The 16,592-nt window shown below is 33.4% G+C and overlaps 1 protein-coding gene across 1 annotated transcript in view; it reads right to left on the reverse strand.

Annotated features, from left to right (window-relative positions):
• Positions 1-4,806: 4,806 nt before the first annotated feature.
• Positions 4,807-16,592, reverse strand: part of LOC137925953 (transcription factor LBX1-like) — an 82,673-nt gene continuing 70,887 nt past the window's right edge. The window contains exon 2 of the mRNA XM_068769451.1: positions 4,807-5,523. Coding sequence (XP_068625552.1) covers positions 5,132-5,523 — 392 coding nt within the window. The 3' untranslated portion in view covers positions 4,807-5,131. The remainder of the gene's footprint in view (positions 5,524-16,592) is intronic.

Consider the following 16,592-nt stretch of genomic DNA (forward strand, 5'->3'; position numbering starts at 1 on the left):
ATTTTTTATATTGTTTTATTTTAATGAATAATTATACTTAGTGTAATTTCAAAAAACCATTTCGTAGTCAATAAACAGGCTTCCAGGGCAGGCTATAGAAAAACTTGAGATTTTTATTAAAGCATAATGTTTGTACTGATAATGTTCTAATGTTTGCAATAAGTAATCGTTTGAATTGGCCTGTCGCACAAACGTACACACAATACGCGATAGAAACCGGTGCCAATTGTCCAGAATTTTTATTTAAATAAATATGAAGTCTGAAATTTACGAATGTCTTTCAATGGTAATATCCAATAATTTATGTAACAAAAACAGTTATTGAAAGATAATTTTGAAATAATGAATATTGTGATTACAATTATTATAACCTTGGAATTAGAAACTGGAGTGTTCAACGAAATAAAAGAAACTTTTCATTGTCAGTCAGTAAATTTTATTCGTACAGATAATTACCTATCATTGATAATAATTTCACAGCGAAGTACTTGGAATACATGCATATGTTATGTTCCCATTTAGTTTACTTGTTCTCTGCGTAAAATAAAATAAAAAATGTTAATTTGATAACAAGTTAGTATCGTTAAAGTTGTACGCATTAAGTCCTCTTTTTGAGCAAATTATTCAGATTTCGGAAAAAAAAATAATATGACAGATAATTGGCAATAGGTACAAAACGATGAGAATGCAACTGCATTCTCACCTTTTGCAAATAATTATTTGCCAGCAAAAAGTTTTTACAACTATTTTTAATCACTTTGAATGAAGTGATCACTCTTAAATATTTTTCATTAATTTACTCTCTAGTTTCTGTTAGATGTTGAACCTGTGAGCCTTGTAGGGCTGTTATAGTTTCGTCGATCACAGCGCTACTAATTCTCCCCGTTCTTGTCAGCCACTTGGTTGTTATGAGGTTTTCTATTGCAAAGCAATAGGCTAATGATTTCTAGCAGTATTTATACGTATTTATTATACATATACATTTTAATCTGCAGACATAAATTGTAAACAATATGCAATATTAATTTGTAGTAATATGAAATTCGACATCCCCGAGCTGAAAAAATGAAGAACTTAGAAAACTAAATTCTTCTTCTTTTCAGCCAAGAGACCCCCACTGCAAGGCATACGCCTCCCCCAAAGATCGCCACGATGACCTTGACTATGTAAGAGAAGGACTAATATATAGCTACTTCCGCTATGTAGCAGCAGTCGTGCAATAAACTGCACCGCTCGCCAGCCCGCTGATAAATGCGCATGCGGCAAACAATGCGAACTACACAACTACCACCGTTAAATCACTCAACGCGTATTTCACCCCTCCACGGGCCATCCTCAGGAGTAATGTTACACCGATTAGTGCCAAACACCGAGTGAGTCACATGCGCATTTATTGCACGACTGCTGCTATATAGTGGAAGTAGTTATATATTAGTCCTTTTCATACTTAGGATGGACTTTCACAAAGTAACGCCTGAATCCATTAGACCTTTATTATGTCGACGGTCCACTCTACCGGCTCTTAGTCGCCACTCGAAAACTCGGATTTCGGCCCCAACAGCCATCAGTTGCACGAGCAATTTGTCCCGCCTACTGCCACTTCCGACCAGCAATTCTTCAAGCAATGTCGGTGGACTTGGTTTTTATGCGAATCTCATCATTCTGATTCGACCTCGAAGCGAAACTCTATTACACATTACATGTACAAGTGTACCTGTATAGTGGAGTTGTAACAGATTACTTATGGGTATAAAAGCTATGAATAGCATGAAACTAACTTGCTTTTTCATGTACACGGTCATCATCACGTTAGTTTTAAGAATAGTAATTATAAAAAGTATGTGCATGATATAATTCATACAATTAATTACTTTAAGATGTAGTCTATAAATTTCACCCTAATACTCACGGCAACTTGCAAAGGTGGTGTATTAAGTTAAAGATATGTATTTCCCTGTTTATTAAATTAAAGTATACAGAATTATCATATTTATATATATTTTTCATTTTACCTCTCAGCAGAAGCAGATTTGTACTGAACTTGTTTTAAATAGTTAGATTCGGTCTTGCCATGCTTACCTCGTTAATTTCTACCACTTACGGGTAAACATCTAATTAATGTTCACATTTTAAAATCAATAGGTACTAAAATAGTGAACATAATATAACATATTTTATCTCCATTCAGATGAAGAAGGGAAACGCATCGCAATGTGAGATTTTGAATATAAATAACGACGATTTAATGGAACAACGAAAAGGGAGTTGTCACTTAAACAACGCACCTTTTACCACGTAGTTACATTGTCGCCGAAATATAATAGTCTCCAAAACTATGTTGTATTAAAAGTTTGTTTTAATCACCAAAATTATATTTGTAATTTTGGTTAAACTGACACCGGACAGTTGTAAGAATACTACTGACGCTATTTATTAGTATTTGACGCTATATTTTTTATTATTTACTATCTACGAATCGCACTAGAATTAGGCCATTACATTTTTGAGCAAAGGTGAGGTTGGGCTTAGGTCTCGCTTTTCGTAATTTATTCTTCATCAAGTATTTGCAAACGGTCCTCTTCAAATCTTTTAAAAGACATTTATCTTGTTAAAAATCATTAAAACAACAGCTTGTTGCATTTCGAAAAGTAATGTAACTTTTTTCAGTGTCCACTTTATTTATTCATTAAATAAGAACAAAATAAATAAAATTTATAATCGAAAACATTGACCATTACAGGTGTTAAATATGAAATTGTAGCGAAACCAATATGAATTTGTAGCGCTTTAACTGTTAAACGCACGAAATTCAAAGCGAACTGTCAAATGCGCAGTTCCGAATAGTATATTAAAGATTTTAAGAAATATAACCATTTTCAGAATTTTTTCTAGTTTTGTGCGATTTTTAAATTGTTTTTGTCCATTATTTTTTAAAAGGTACAATAAAACTTTTTAGAAAAGATAAAGGAAACAGGTAATGTTGTATTCATGTTATGGTGGAGTCAAGAGTAATATGGATACATTTTATAATTTTATTATAATTGACGGAGTTTAACGTGTCATGTCATTAATTCAGATAAATCTGTAGATTCATTATCGAGGGAGATTTTCGGGAAAATATAAACGAGCGTAGAAGAACACGTAACTATTTATTTACACTAAATATTCACATGATTTGCAGAAGCACGGGGCGTGTGCTGATTGCAGACATTATACTATTAAGTAACCGTTGACAGTAGGAACGTTTGACATTCAACCAGTGTTGACACATTCAAGCTTTGTCGGAAAATTAATCCATTGCATTTAAATTGCTCAATTTTTAAAAAAATAAATATTCGAGTTATCGAACGTGCCTGAGTAGTTTTATTTGAAAAATAATTTTAACATCCGGAATGTTGATCAAAATTATTTAATTTATTAAGACTTGAATGTGTAAAAATTGATTTTATATACATACACAAAGTTGGCCTGAAACTTTAACTGATATCAAATTGATACAATAAAAAAGACTTTTCATGTTTTGTACTTAAATTGAATACTGTAAAATGAAAATACACAAATTAAATTAAAATGAGTACGTTATATTTGTTTCGTCGTTATTGTTTCAGACCATCTTCTAATAAATAAATATTATTGTTAAAATTACAGCATATATTGTCAATAATATATTTTAAGAACGATCGATATACTAACAGTTAAACTCTTTATTTATCAAAGAACCTAATCTCGTGTCTAATGGCTTCATTTTGTAAATCAAATTTTATAACAGTCGGTGCTTATTGATAGTGATTAAAATATATAATTTTGTATTTATTTATTTCAAATGATATTTAAAAATGTTAAATAATTAAACACGTTTCTTTTATTGATAGTACATATACCTATTACAATCAATGTTAATTTTCTATTGCGTTTGAGAAAAAGTAGACAATACAAATCTAAGATAAATTAGTTAAGTCAATTCTCAATATCAGAAGTCCTTTAACGACAACATTTATAGGAGTAAAATGTTACGCTTAAATCTATATTCATAATATTTAATTACTAAGCAATCTTACTATACAATTATATTATTTACAATGTTCGAACTAGCATTACCCCGGACAGTGAAACACATTTATATTGCACTATATGGTACGCTAATAGCTTTTAACAGCCCGGCAAGTATTCGTTACAAGTTTCTATTTCTAACTGACGTGTGGCTTCGAATGTCGGAGATAATGCCATCGCAATAAATAATTTAGAACATTTCTATAAAATATTAAGTACTTAAATAATAAAATCAACTATCACATTTATATTTCGAAAGAAGCATCTTCATGTTTTTTGTACAGTCTATCGTATTTACAAGTCACGAGATACACGTTTAGCGCTGCTAAAATTATTTTCCATAGCGCGCTATATTGATGCTAATTTTAATAGATTAATTAGTGAAGTACAGCGCGATACTAGATTAGTGAAGATAAAAAACATCTAACGTCACTAACGAGTATGTAAATTTTAAATAACTAATTATATTGTAGATATTTTAGGTATATTTATTGTGTACGGACATAATATCGGAAAACATTTGACAAAAATACATTTAGTCGAAGTGTCATTTTGGCGGCAACGACGGACACCAAATTTAAAAATTATTTGAACGCGATTTAAAAATTATGAGAACGTCCACCAAAGCCATGTCTAGCAGTGGAAGTCTTATGACTGAAACGATGATGACGATAATGTTTTAGCTATAATCATTAAATCGAATTTAATATTTCATTAAATTCCATAATACATAAGATATCATTATTTATACACGGTCGTCAAAATATCATTTGGGTCTTGCGTCTGTTCGCCAAATGTTCGTCGATATAATGTGTACGTAGATACCTATATACCCTTATATAATTAAACGTACGTGCGTACTTATTTCATCTATATTGGTTAAGTTAATCGTTCGATGATAATTTTATGTCACGTTTTTAAAAACCATAAACTTTTCAAGCCACGTCACAAAGTATGCTTCTCAGTTCGTAAATTAAATTTCACTCTATAATCATTAGTTCAGTCCGCGAGTATCGATTTAAAAATCGAGCACGCTGCGATCATAGGCAAGGTCTGGCGCGGTCGAACGCGCCGCCTCGTTTCATTTGGAGGCGTTCACGACCAGGTTTGTCGCTGCCTCCTCACTCGCGCCTATACTCATCGCCTTCTTCTTCAGAATCCCCAAATCTGTAACGTTCTCTAGAAACGTTTTGTGCGCCGACAGCACTTTAGCGCTCTCGACATCCTTTTTTAACTCCTCCATGTCTCGTTTCAACTTCGCACGTCTATTCTGGAACCATGTTATGACTTGTGCGTTAGAAAGGCCGAGTGAACTGGCTATCTCATCTCTATCCGCCGGGGACAAATATTTCTGGTAGAGAAATCGTTTTTCCAGTTCGAAGATCTGATGGTTCGTGAACGCTGTTCTTGATTTTCTTTTCTTTTTCGGTTGCGGTCTCGAGTTGAATAGGTTGAGGTGATTTGACTGACCATCTGAAACAAAAAAGAAATAACACTTAATATAATGTTGTTCTAAAACAAAATCACAGTTGAAAAATTAACTTGTAATGGTATTGATGAAGTTAGAGAATATTTAAATTAAACTTAAAAAAACATTGTTATTTTTTTGCAACACGAAGTAATACACCAATCTCTGACAATATAAAACAAATATAAAAAAATTAACCAAGTGTTACGGTAGGTTTTACAGCAAAAAACGCTACGAGGGTGAGTACTGACATGACGCCTACATTTGTTATATCGTAACTCGCACTAGAAATGCGGAGATCTATAGACGAAGAAAGGAACTAGTCTAGAATGATAGATCGGTTAAACTGGTAGCAAAGAACTAGCGTAGCTACCGAAAACGGTGCATCGCGCCTCAGAAAAGTGCAACGAGATTGAAGAAAAAATAGCACGAGCGCTGCCGGGAGCGTTGCCGGTGGACAGAGAGAACGGAGCCGATACTGGCCCAGCAGTTTCGGTAGCACAATAGTAAATAGCTTGCTTACGGTTGACAGCTTTTTTATCAATCGCAAAAGCTGTTAGCTTGTAGTTATTAACATTATCGCGTGGAAGGTGTCTTAGTCTAAATCTCTTTACGTGCATACTTTACTTGCCACCAGTCGAAAGACTTAATCGTTGATATAAAAAATTACGTAATATATGAATACAGGAAAAATGTTTTGTAATAAATGGATTGTTTATTCCACCTTATTAGAGAGCATCCAATCTTTAGAAATGTATCTGCATACGCATTATAAAAAGAAGAACCGACTTTCGACTCGTTATCAGGTACTAAAACATTATTCGAGTCTATGACACCGTAATAAAGGGCCCGCAGCGCTAAAATGTAACTCTCCCGTCATAAAATATACAATAAAAACACACCCAAGAATCGTAACATTTTAACGAGCATTCAATAATATACGGGCCGTTCTTGAAAGCTTTGAAAGAAAATAATTGTTTTGAACATTGTAGGAAATTAGTCTGTCTGTTATCATGTCGCTAGATGTTATCATGGTGTCTTTTTATACCGTTAGTGTGACAAACAACCTTTGGACCGCCAGAAAAAAGGTTTTTGCAGTGTATAAAGGTCTATAATTGAACCTATTGTTAACACGTGGCATTTAAAAGAGTAACTACCGAACTTCTCGCTGGGTAGTTCTCGATACAGATAAAATTATGAACTTGACAAAAGGCTTACGTTAATATAGTGTAGTTATATATTTATGCATATAGCGTAGCATATATCAATGTTTTGACGTTTCGAAGGTACTTAGCAAAACTTGTTAGAAACGAATAATTTTATTTTTCATTTGATTTTTAAGAATTCATTGCTGAAATCATTTATAAGAATAAGTTTTCCAAAATTCTTCGCCTTAGTACTTTAACATCTGTCATTGTAAAACAAGCACAGTTTGAACAAACGATCCTATTTACGTCGGAAGAAGCAGGACGAAACTCGCTTCCAACTGGTCATAATGGAAATCTATGGAGAACGTTCGTATTAAGCAGTGGACGTGGAAATGAAGACTATGAAGAACGGTAAAACAATAAGGGTTTTACTTCGGATCAAATTTTCCTACAAAGACCACAAAGGGATTTTAAGAGACATGATAATAATGTTGACAGAAGTGTTAGTTACTGTTATTAACAATGACAGTAGCTTTGTATCTGATTGTTGCCCTATATTTTCCAACACGTAAATAATATTTTCAAACGAAATCGTGTAAAAGGTAATTGTTTTTTGAAATTAACTTGTTAATGTTTCATTTTATGGTTCGCCCTAACGTTTACGAATCGCTTGCGTAACTGCTTCGCGTTTATTGTTTTTGCTTTGCGATAAGAAAATCTTTAAAGTAATAAGTTTCCTTTCAACAATACTTTTGCAAAGGTATAGGCAATGATACTATATATATTAAGAACATGAACGAACTAGCTACTTTTTTAATGTATTGTCAGGAGGATCAAAAACCAACCGAAAAATAAGATGCGACTCAATTTGCTTAGCATTTGAGGGGTGTACACAATGTGAGACTATTCATTACGAATACTTTGTAGCAAAATTTTAGCTTATTTAAAAGAAATATAATTGTGATAATTTAATTTACTGCACTTATGCGTATTCTTGACTCAAATTATATTTCTCGTAATACAGTCCAATGACCAATATTTTTACGATATTATATCGGGAATTACTGTGTACTTTCCATCCACAGTTATGCTAGAATAGTCTGGACAGTTCATAAATCTGTGTGCTATTCTTGTTTTATATTTTAGAAAAACGATGAATTTACGAAAATTACCTATAAATACGTAGACATTTATATTATAAAATGTTATGCACATCTATCATTAAAGTGCGCACTAGATTTAAGCTTTGCTCTAATGAATTTTGTTCATTTTAGTCTTTATGTTATTAATTATCATCTTCATATCTGCTAATAGACGTCCACTACTAAGCATGTTACTTCTCGAAAGATCGTTACGATGACACGTCTTGTGCTGCCCGTATTCAGCGACCTTGACTACGACGACGGTCCTCTTAGTGGAAGACTTGCCTGCCTACCCCTAAATTAAGCGTCTTCGAAACTTAAGAAAGGGATAAAAGAATGGTTATATGATTTATATGATAAATGAGAGCCTCCTGCGTCGGCGCATCTCCTGTAGACGATAACTGGGCCTCTCGGTGCTTAGCGTGCGCGGTGAACCGCAAACATTAATAAATATGACCCATCGCCGTTAAATCCGCGGCGTTAACTTAAACTGCCTATGTAACGCTTTGTCAGAGGGATTTCGCATTCGAATTTGTTAACGCGCAATTGGTTTTCGAGATAATAAATACTTTTGGTACGGTAACCCATTGCCAAATGTTATGACGATGACTCAGTTCAAATATACTTTTATTTGTTTATGATTCAAACTGCAAAACAATTGATGCAGTACAAAAAACTCTTGCAAGTATAAATTAACCAGTTTTTCATTAAAATACAGACTTAATTGTATTTTAGATGTATTTTCCTAGAAGCTATCAAAGTGTATGGTTTTGAGAAGAAAGAGTAGATATCATTGTATTCTTGTTTTAAAAATATTATATTATAATTAGTGAAGACATATCTTTTTTCTTGTGTTACCTCAACGGGCTTCGTAACTATATATTTTATTATTTTGACATAAGGGCACATAAAGCTCTTGGATGATAAATTTTTATTGCATATATATGACTACTTTGTTACTCTATTCATAGTGTATAATTATTTCTCGTACAAGGATCTCTGTTGTCCGAAATAAAATTATTAATTATAATGATTATTTTTGTTAATTGTCATTGTTATATTGTTATTGCAGATCATAACACTTGCGCAAAGATGGAAGCCTAGCGGATTTCATCTCTATTTTTAAGCAAAATACTTTCTTTATTTTTCGCAAACTTTAGTATAGTTTGTTTTAATATGACAGAAAATATTTTATGAAGTGATTAAATTATTATTAAATTAATAAAAAGGAAGATTTGTGATTCTACACACTCCAAAACACTGATCATTATTATAATTTCGGCCGCAGGACATCCATTCACAGGTTACCAATAATACCGTTTGAGTGGGGCCTGCATTATGCTTGTTACTACCAATAGTCTGCTGTTTCGTTCTGTTATTGTAGGTGGACGTTCTACTGCTGGTCCGTGGTCACAACATCTGAACTATAAGACTCCAGCGATGACCTGTTCTGCGCTGTGGCCTGCTCACTACCACTTGAACTTGCCAATTTGCTGCTTCATGACTCTTTCGACTTCAAGCTTGCAAACGAGGCCCGAAGTAAATATCGTACATATGTTTTACTGACGTTTAAAACAGTCAACTAATAAAATTGACGTTCGACGTAATTGTGATTTTTCAAGTGGTCTTGTATTACTTAAAATAATGAAAAAAATGACTCGTGTTATTATTTATTGGCGGGGATTTTTGCGAATACGTGTGGGCGAGTCATAAAAATAAATTAAAGTATTTCATTAATTATAATTTAAATTCCATTCGTCCGCCGTCATGGTTGTTTTCGAAGAAGTCAAAATTAACAAAGGGGAAACAATTTATAATACACGATTTAAATACCTAAGGCATCAAAACGGCAAAACAGCTGTATCAATCATGACCTAATCGTATCCTTAGCGAATTTGGACCTCAATTAGGACTGTATAAAACATGCGAGCGCTGAAAAAGTCAAAAGACATCGTTAAGACTTCGCAAAAAACGTATTAGACACGGTGGAACGGAAAGCACCTGACTCGGGATGTGACAATGCTGCCTAAATCGCATTAGATTTTATGATTCTAATGACATATTAATAAGGAAGACAATTTTAGTCGTCGCCCGCCATTGAGTTGAAATTTTCAATGCTGGTAACTTTATTCGAAATAAATGACTTATGATTAGCTGAGATCGAATATGCAGATACATATGTGTTAATCTATAACGTGTTTTGAAATAATAAATTATGGAGGTGACTTTAATAAGTTACTTATAAAATATCAATAAAATGGATCAATATAAGGGGCCGTTCATGAAATACGTTTGATCTGAAAGGGGGGGAAGAGTGTTATTTAACGTGACCAGAAGAGAAACAGGTGGACTGGAGCAATAAGAAAAGGTGACGATCACCTTTAAGGATACTTAAATGCTATTTATAGATATCCAATAATATTTAAGGACAAATGAACGATAAAATAATTGTTTATGAAGGGAGGAATGAATGAATGATGAATTTATATCTCGTCATTATTACAAAAATTATTTTTTGTTATTGTCATTTACACTTGTTTCTGTGATGTAATAAAAATATAAAGACTAAATAGATAGACGCTGGGCCCTTACGGTTCTGGATGATGATGATGAATATAATTAACCTAATTGCCAGCAAGCTGAGTAAAAGTTTTATGACAGTGAATTCTTTATCGAAGAATAGATATTTATCTGTTTTATAAATAGATCAATAAGCTAGACGAACAATTATCGGAGTGTACATGTTCACAAATCCCGCAATTTGGTTTCCAAAATCCAACAAATTAACTTTACACATATGAATAGAAATCCAATCACGTATAATTAGCACCTCGATATTGCTAATAAATTACTTACAATAATATAATTATTATTTGAAAGGTCAAATGAGATGTAGTGTATTTTTTATTATCTTAGTCATTATTAATATAAAAAAACTCACGTCTGAGCGTAATGTTTTCCTCATAACGAGCATAAAGTTAATTATATTCTAACAACTTAATCATATATTATCCTGTCTGTCGGTTACTTAGTTCAATTATGACGTATTTAATTTAATTTGTATGATTTGTGGAATCTATTCAATTAGTTTAGTGATATTTAGTCTGTTATAATTTTGACATCTGTCAAAATTCCCATCGTTATTATATGCGATTTGACAGATGGGAGTGACAAACATGATTGGCTTAAAGTGAATACATTCGATGAGGTTCTAGAATCTCGCGTTACCCGGCATCGCGGACTCTGTTTAGTCAATGTTATCGGAGTTGCGGGACCCGAAGTCCGATCGATACGCACGTATAAACGCTTTTGTACGACCTTATTTATTTTCTTTCGGATCGAATAAAGCTGAGCTCAACACGAGAGTTTTAAAATAGACTTCAATGAGTCAAAGAAATTTTGTTTGTAGTTAGAGCAACATTGAAACAAAAAAAGTGTGCACTGTTTATAATTTTGTTGTTGATCTATCTCGTACGGCTATTTTTTTAATAAAAATTATTTAATAGAAACTGCTGCAACGTACTTCCTACTGTCAAAAGTTATTAGCCGGTCGCATTTTATTAAACTAATACGTAAATAAAGACATTTTAAATTTCAATTTGAATAAAACTTTTATTTTATTTTCACTTATTATTATTATTTATTTTGAAAAATACTTTATTTTTTATTTCGTACTCCGCAAGACTTCAATAGCTATGTGAGAATATATTTATTGTAATTCTTTATCATACACGAATGTGTCGTGTATGGTATTTGAATAAACCCTAACACGATCTTTCACTTTTGATTGTCTTTTACTGTTTGGCAGTTATGAACAGTTGTCTTAATTTATGCTATCGTATAGGAAAATATAGTGTAACCCTGTACCTAAAATTTAAAAAAAAATGTAGTCAAATCGGTCAGGCCCTTGTCGAGCATTTGAAATACAATTTTGACGATGAATTTTTATTTATAAACAATAATATCATATAAACTAAATTATCACTCTTTTAAGCCACGAAGATAAGTATGCAGTAGAGATCCGTAGACTAACAAAAATAACCGAAAAGATTGGCAAGTTGTACTAGAAGTGGCCATGTCACAGCGCTCTGAACGGAAACCAACAACTGGCAGGTACAAGGTAGGGTGTCTATCTATAACATGGACCAGACGAAGTTGTTGAGGTTTAAGAAGATACTAAGGTATAATATAAAAAGCTTATGGGAGGCCCCTATATATCATCAGTTCAGCAGTGAACGTCTTGATGTGTAATTTTGGTTATGTCTTGTACTTGTCATCATTATTATCATCATATCAGCCAATCGAAGCTTACTGGATACTTGTATTTGTTTAGGAATGTAATATGCTAATGGCAATTGGAACGAAATGAAAAATTATTAAGTAAAACCTCCTTTTCTAATATAAAGTCCGCGTGCGCGGAAAGAGCGCGTCCAAAGATAATTTAGTGGGTGCGTTATCCGCACAATGAACGTGGACAGGTCTGTTGCTAGTACAAATTGAATATCCTGCCACGTCTCGACAGTCGCCTCGTTACGGATCTCAAATGCTTGGAATTTTGTAGAAAAAACTCTTTTCTCAGTTCGTACGGGTCTATTGAATTTCTAGCGAAAAAAGCGTAGCGAAAGCTGGCTTACGTGTTAACTATTGATTTTTTTATTCACGGGTTCGATAATCACGCGTTTTGGAATCACGTACGCCAAAGATATGGGCGATTTTTAAAAGTAGTCCATAAGTTTTTTTAGTCGTTCGTGATGACGCGCTGTGTCCCAATTAGCACTTAAAGGCTTTTGTTAAATTAAATCAAGTCAGCAACAAAGACTTAATTCAGATAAAATAAAAATAACGAAACCACTTTGTTGCCAATGTATTTCAGCAAACCAATTTTTGGACGATTTGTTTTAGATACATCATCATCAACTTCATCATAACGTACATAGATGATGACGTACATACATAGATCACCACCATGACCACTTTGTGTTCGTGCTATATGTCGTTAGTCTACCGTTAGGTATATAAGAAATGTTATTCATGTTTTATTTTATCTTTCGCGACATGCGTAGTCTCGTACTATAGCGATACCTAAACTGCTGTACCGCACCTTAGGTATACGTGCGGCAGAACACGAGGGGGGAGGGAGTATCGACTTCTCCGTTCTGTCGCGGTCATGTTCTATCTTCCTCGGCACGCACCGCATACCATTATCGTAGCGTTTACCGCGGTTTCGATAGCACTATATCATTTTATATCTTTTACGTTTACATTATTGAATGTAAACTTTATTAATTTTTATTTTATTAATTTTCCCTCCAACCTATTTTTATATAAAAGAGAGGCCGGTACTCTCGCTCTATCCTGCCGCGAGCATACCTAAGGCGCAGTACAGCGGGTTGGGCATCAATATAGCATTGTGTGATTATTATACGTGTAAAATCTTTAAAGGGATTGTATAGCTCAGGGGTCAGAAAAAAGCTTTGTCTGTTAAATCTCTTTCCAATCACATGTATAATGATCATTGAGAAATATGTTACATTATTGTATTTTTCTATTGGAAAGCAACACGCGATTAGCTCCTGTTAGTACAGTCTGTACAATGATTTTGATGTGTAGTAATGCAATTTTGAAAAACGCTTGTACTATTATTACGATATCTATTATTTCTAAAACTATTGATTTTTGAGTAGGGTCTACCATATGTTAGTTAAAATTAATTATCATGTACAAATGCTATAATTGTATATACTTCGAGAAAATAATGCATTCACATTTGTAATAGATAAGAAAACCTGATAAATTTCGGTTGATGTGATTACATATGCAAAACTTCTTCAATTTGTAATCATTACAAGAACTAGCCGTAATAACAGGGTCGACAACCAAAATTGAAATAATAGGAAAACAGAGCGATTTCAATTTGATTACGTGCATTAGAATGGATTCGTATATATTAATGATAGTAATTCTTTAGTTGTTATTTGATAAAACTGCCTTCATTAGAGAATTTCTTGCTTTTCGTATCGTTTTAGATTGGAAATAAGGGTTATTATTTTGTTAATTGTATTTTTTAATGTATCCAATTTCAGACTGATTTTTATTTGTTATGATTACTATGTTAGAAATTATTAATAATGTATATTGGTGGATATTACAATGTAGTTTTTTTATTTTTTTTATATCATAATTTCGTAGGTCGTATCTAATATTTTATACAACAGATGCAATAAAAAATACAGTATAATGCAGTATAATACAAATAAAAATAGTTTATATTCCTTCCGTTACTTATGTACCGCGTGGGAGATAATTAGTACCTAGAGTTTAAAGGCAAAAAAGGTTAATTACAAAATTATTAAAAAAAAAGAAAATTATAAAAAAAATTGTAGAAAAATGTAGACGATAATGCAGGTAAAAAAATAAAAAAAATGTGAATGGATTGGAGTTTATTTTAAAAGTTTTACTATTAAAGTCAATAGAGAGCTAGATATTTTTAGCGATCAGGCAACCCTAGACTAACATGTGATACTATAAACTAGAATGCGTTTTAAAAATGAGCGGTGTTATCAAAACAGACGGTCGCAGGCGGTCTCGGCTGAACGGCTCGGTTGCCACCACGGCCTATTTACGACGGGTGACTCGTACGTATTGACGAACTGGCAACACTTTGTAAAGCCGCCGCATAATGGTCCGTGACAATGTTTCTGTTTCTGCTCTTTAATTAGGGATAAGTATCCGGTTGGACTTGTTTTTTTTTTTTGGAACAATTTAAAAAATAAAGCTTCAACGTGTTTAGTCTAGAATTGTAATACTATTCAATGGTAATAAGGAAGACATTTCTGTTGTAATAAACAAATGGTAGATCGACGAAGCGGGGAACGGGCAGTGCAAGACCAGTCATTGTGATCATCTTTGGGAGAGACTGCAGAGGGCGTTTGTCGGGTTACAACTTCACTTGGTTAGAGGTGACAAAGCGGTAAAGGCGCTTAGCCTTGACCTCTTCACTGTAATTAAGTCCGAGGACTTATCCCAAAGATGAGGTCCCTTGGATCGGTCGATATTAATAAATCGGATTGTAGAGCCGTCAAGTTTGTAGCGGTAGAGTGATAACGCTCTTTATCATAGGCATAGTGCCTTCAAACGAATATGGCGATTCAAACTACTTCAACGATACGAAAAAGAACAAAGTTAAGAAAATTAACGCAACTATACCTCTAACGAAAAATTATTTACGTCGCATACTGGAACAAACCAAACTCGCCTGTATTTCTTACATTCTATAGAGGCCGCTCCTCTAAGATTTACATAAAGGTACAAAAAGGACCCCATTGGAAAATAATCTAAAAATAAGAGTGTAATTTAGTGATATGATCAATCCAAAAAAGATGTTAGATGAAATTAATTATAGCGCCCAATTTGATTTAAACTATTACCAAATGTGTTCTCTGACCTGGACCTCATTAGCAAATTCATTGCCGCACCACGAGCCTTGAACAGGGCTACGCGCGATATTTCTCTACCAGATCGAATAAGGAATGAAAAGATACATAGATGGAAGAAAGTAACCGAAGTAGTTTACAGGACGAACAAGTTAAAGTGGCAGCGGACAAGCCAAATAGTGCAGAACAGATGACCACTGAAGCCTACAGGTTCTGGAGTCGAAACTACAACCTTTTTTAGGGCGTCAAAAAACACTTATTGCAGGCCGTTACCTTCCTGTACTGCTGGAAATCTATAGAACATGCCTATGTCCAGTATGATTACTTTATTTCCTTTTATAATATCATCATTCAAATTAAAAAAAAGCTAGTTCCAAACGATTTGAACAAATCTGAGCTGAGATCTTTACAATGTATTTTGTAAGTAATAACTTATCGACAAGGTGACCACAAAAGCAATCGACAAGTTAAAAAAATCAATAAGTAATGATATCAGGTCCGAAACGAAAATATAACCGGTAGCCTATGGGAAAAGGTGAGTGAGATATTAAATATAAAAATAAATCTATAAACCCAAGACCACATTCTCACGGGCGCCTCTAGTAATTCACACGCCTGAAATATTCGGTCACTTGCTATCGGCACGTAGCTACTGGTTTTACGCCCCGTTAACCGATGACTTGAGTAATTTTTTTTTTTGGTAAAATTGCACAGCGCGTTCACTATTTGAGGTTTTTGTGTTATTGTTATCTGTGGCTGATTCGAGAATTAGATTTCAAATGTCGAATTGTCATTTAATATTAACAGTTATTTTATTAAAACGTGTTGAAAAAATTTGTGAACATGTCACGGATTGATTTCGTTCGTGATTTGATCAATATAGTACGATATCTCTTTACAAATAATTATGTGTACTCAATATCCGACATTGTGTCGTACCATCGCGTAGGCGATTTATACAATGTAACGTTGTCATAATTAGTTACGATAACGCCTCTGTAGCTATTACATTTGAAAGGAGATACGATAAAACTTAATTGGTTTGTATTTGGTATGAATGAGATTTTACATAGATGATACGTGTCTTTTTACGATACTACATATGATATCAGCCGATGTTTCGTTGAAAAAATATAATGCAATATAATAAGCTAAAACGTGCAATTTAATAAGATAAGTAACGGCTTTGTGTTGAACGTCTATTTTCAAAATAAATAAGACCATGTCTAAACACATTTATCCGTTGTCCGCTGTTGAAAATATACCTGCGTTAAATAATATATTTCCATTAAAACCGGTAGAAAGCCCTCCAGCGTCTTCCGCAGGCTTTAATAAGATCATCTGTCCACCT

The sequence above is a fragment of the Battus philenor genome, unplaced genomic scaffold (genome assembly GCF_028537555.1).
Source record: "Battus philenor isolate CCGP_79_NKW_IND1 unplaced genomic scaffold, ilBatPhil1.0.hap1 SCAF_28, whole genome shotgun sequence".
Classification (NCBI taxonomy): domain Eukaryota; kingdom Metazoa; phylum Arthropoda; class Insecta; order Lepidoptera; family Papilionidae; genus Battus; species Battus philenor.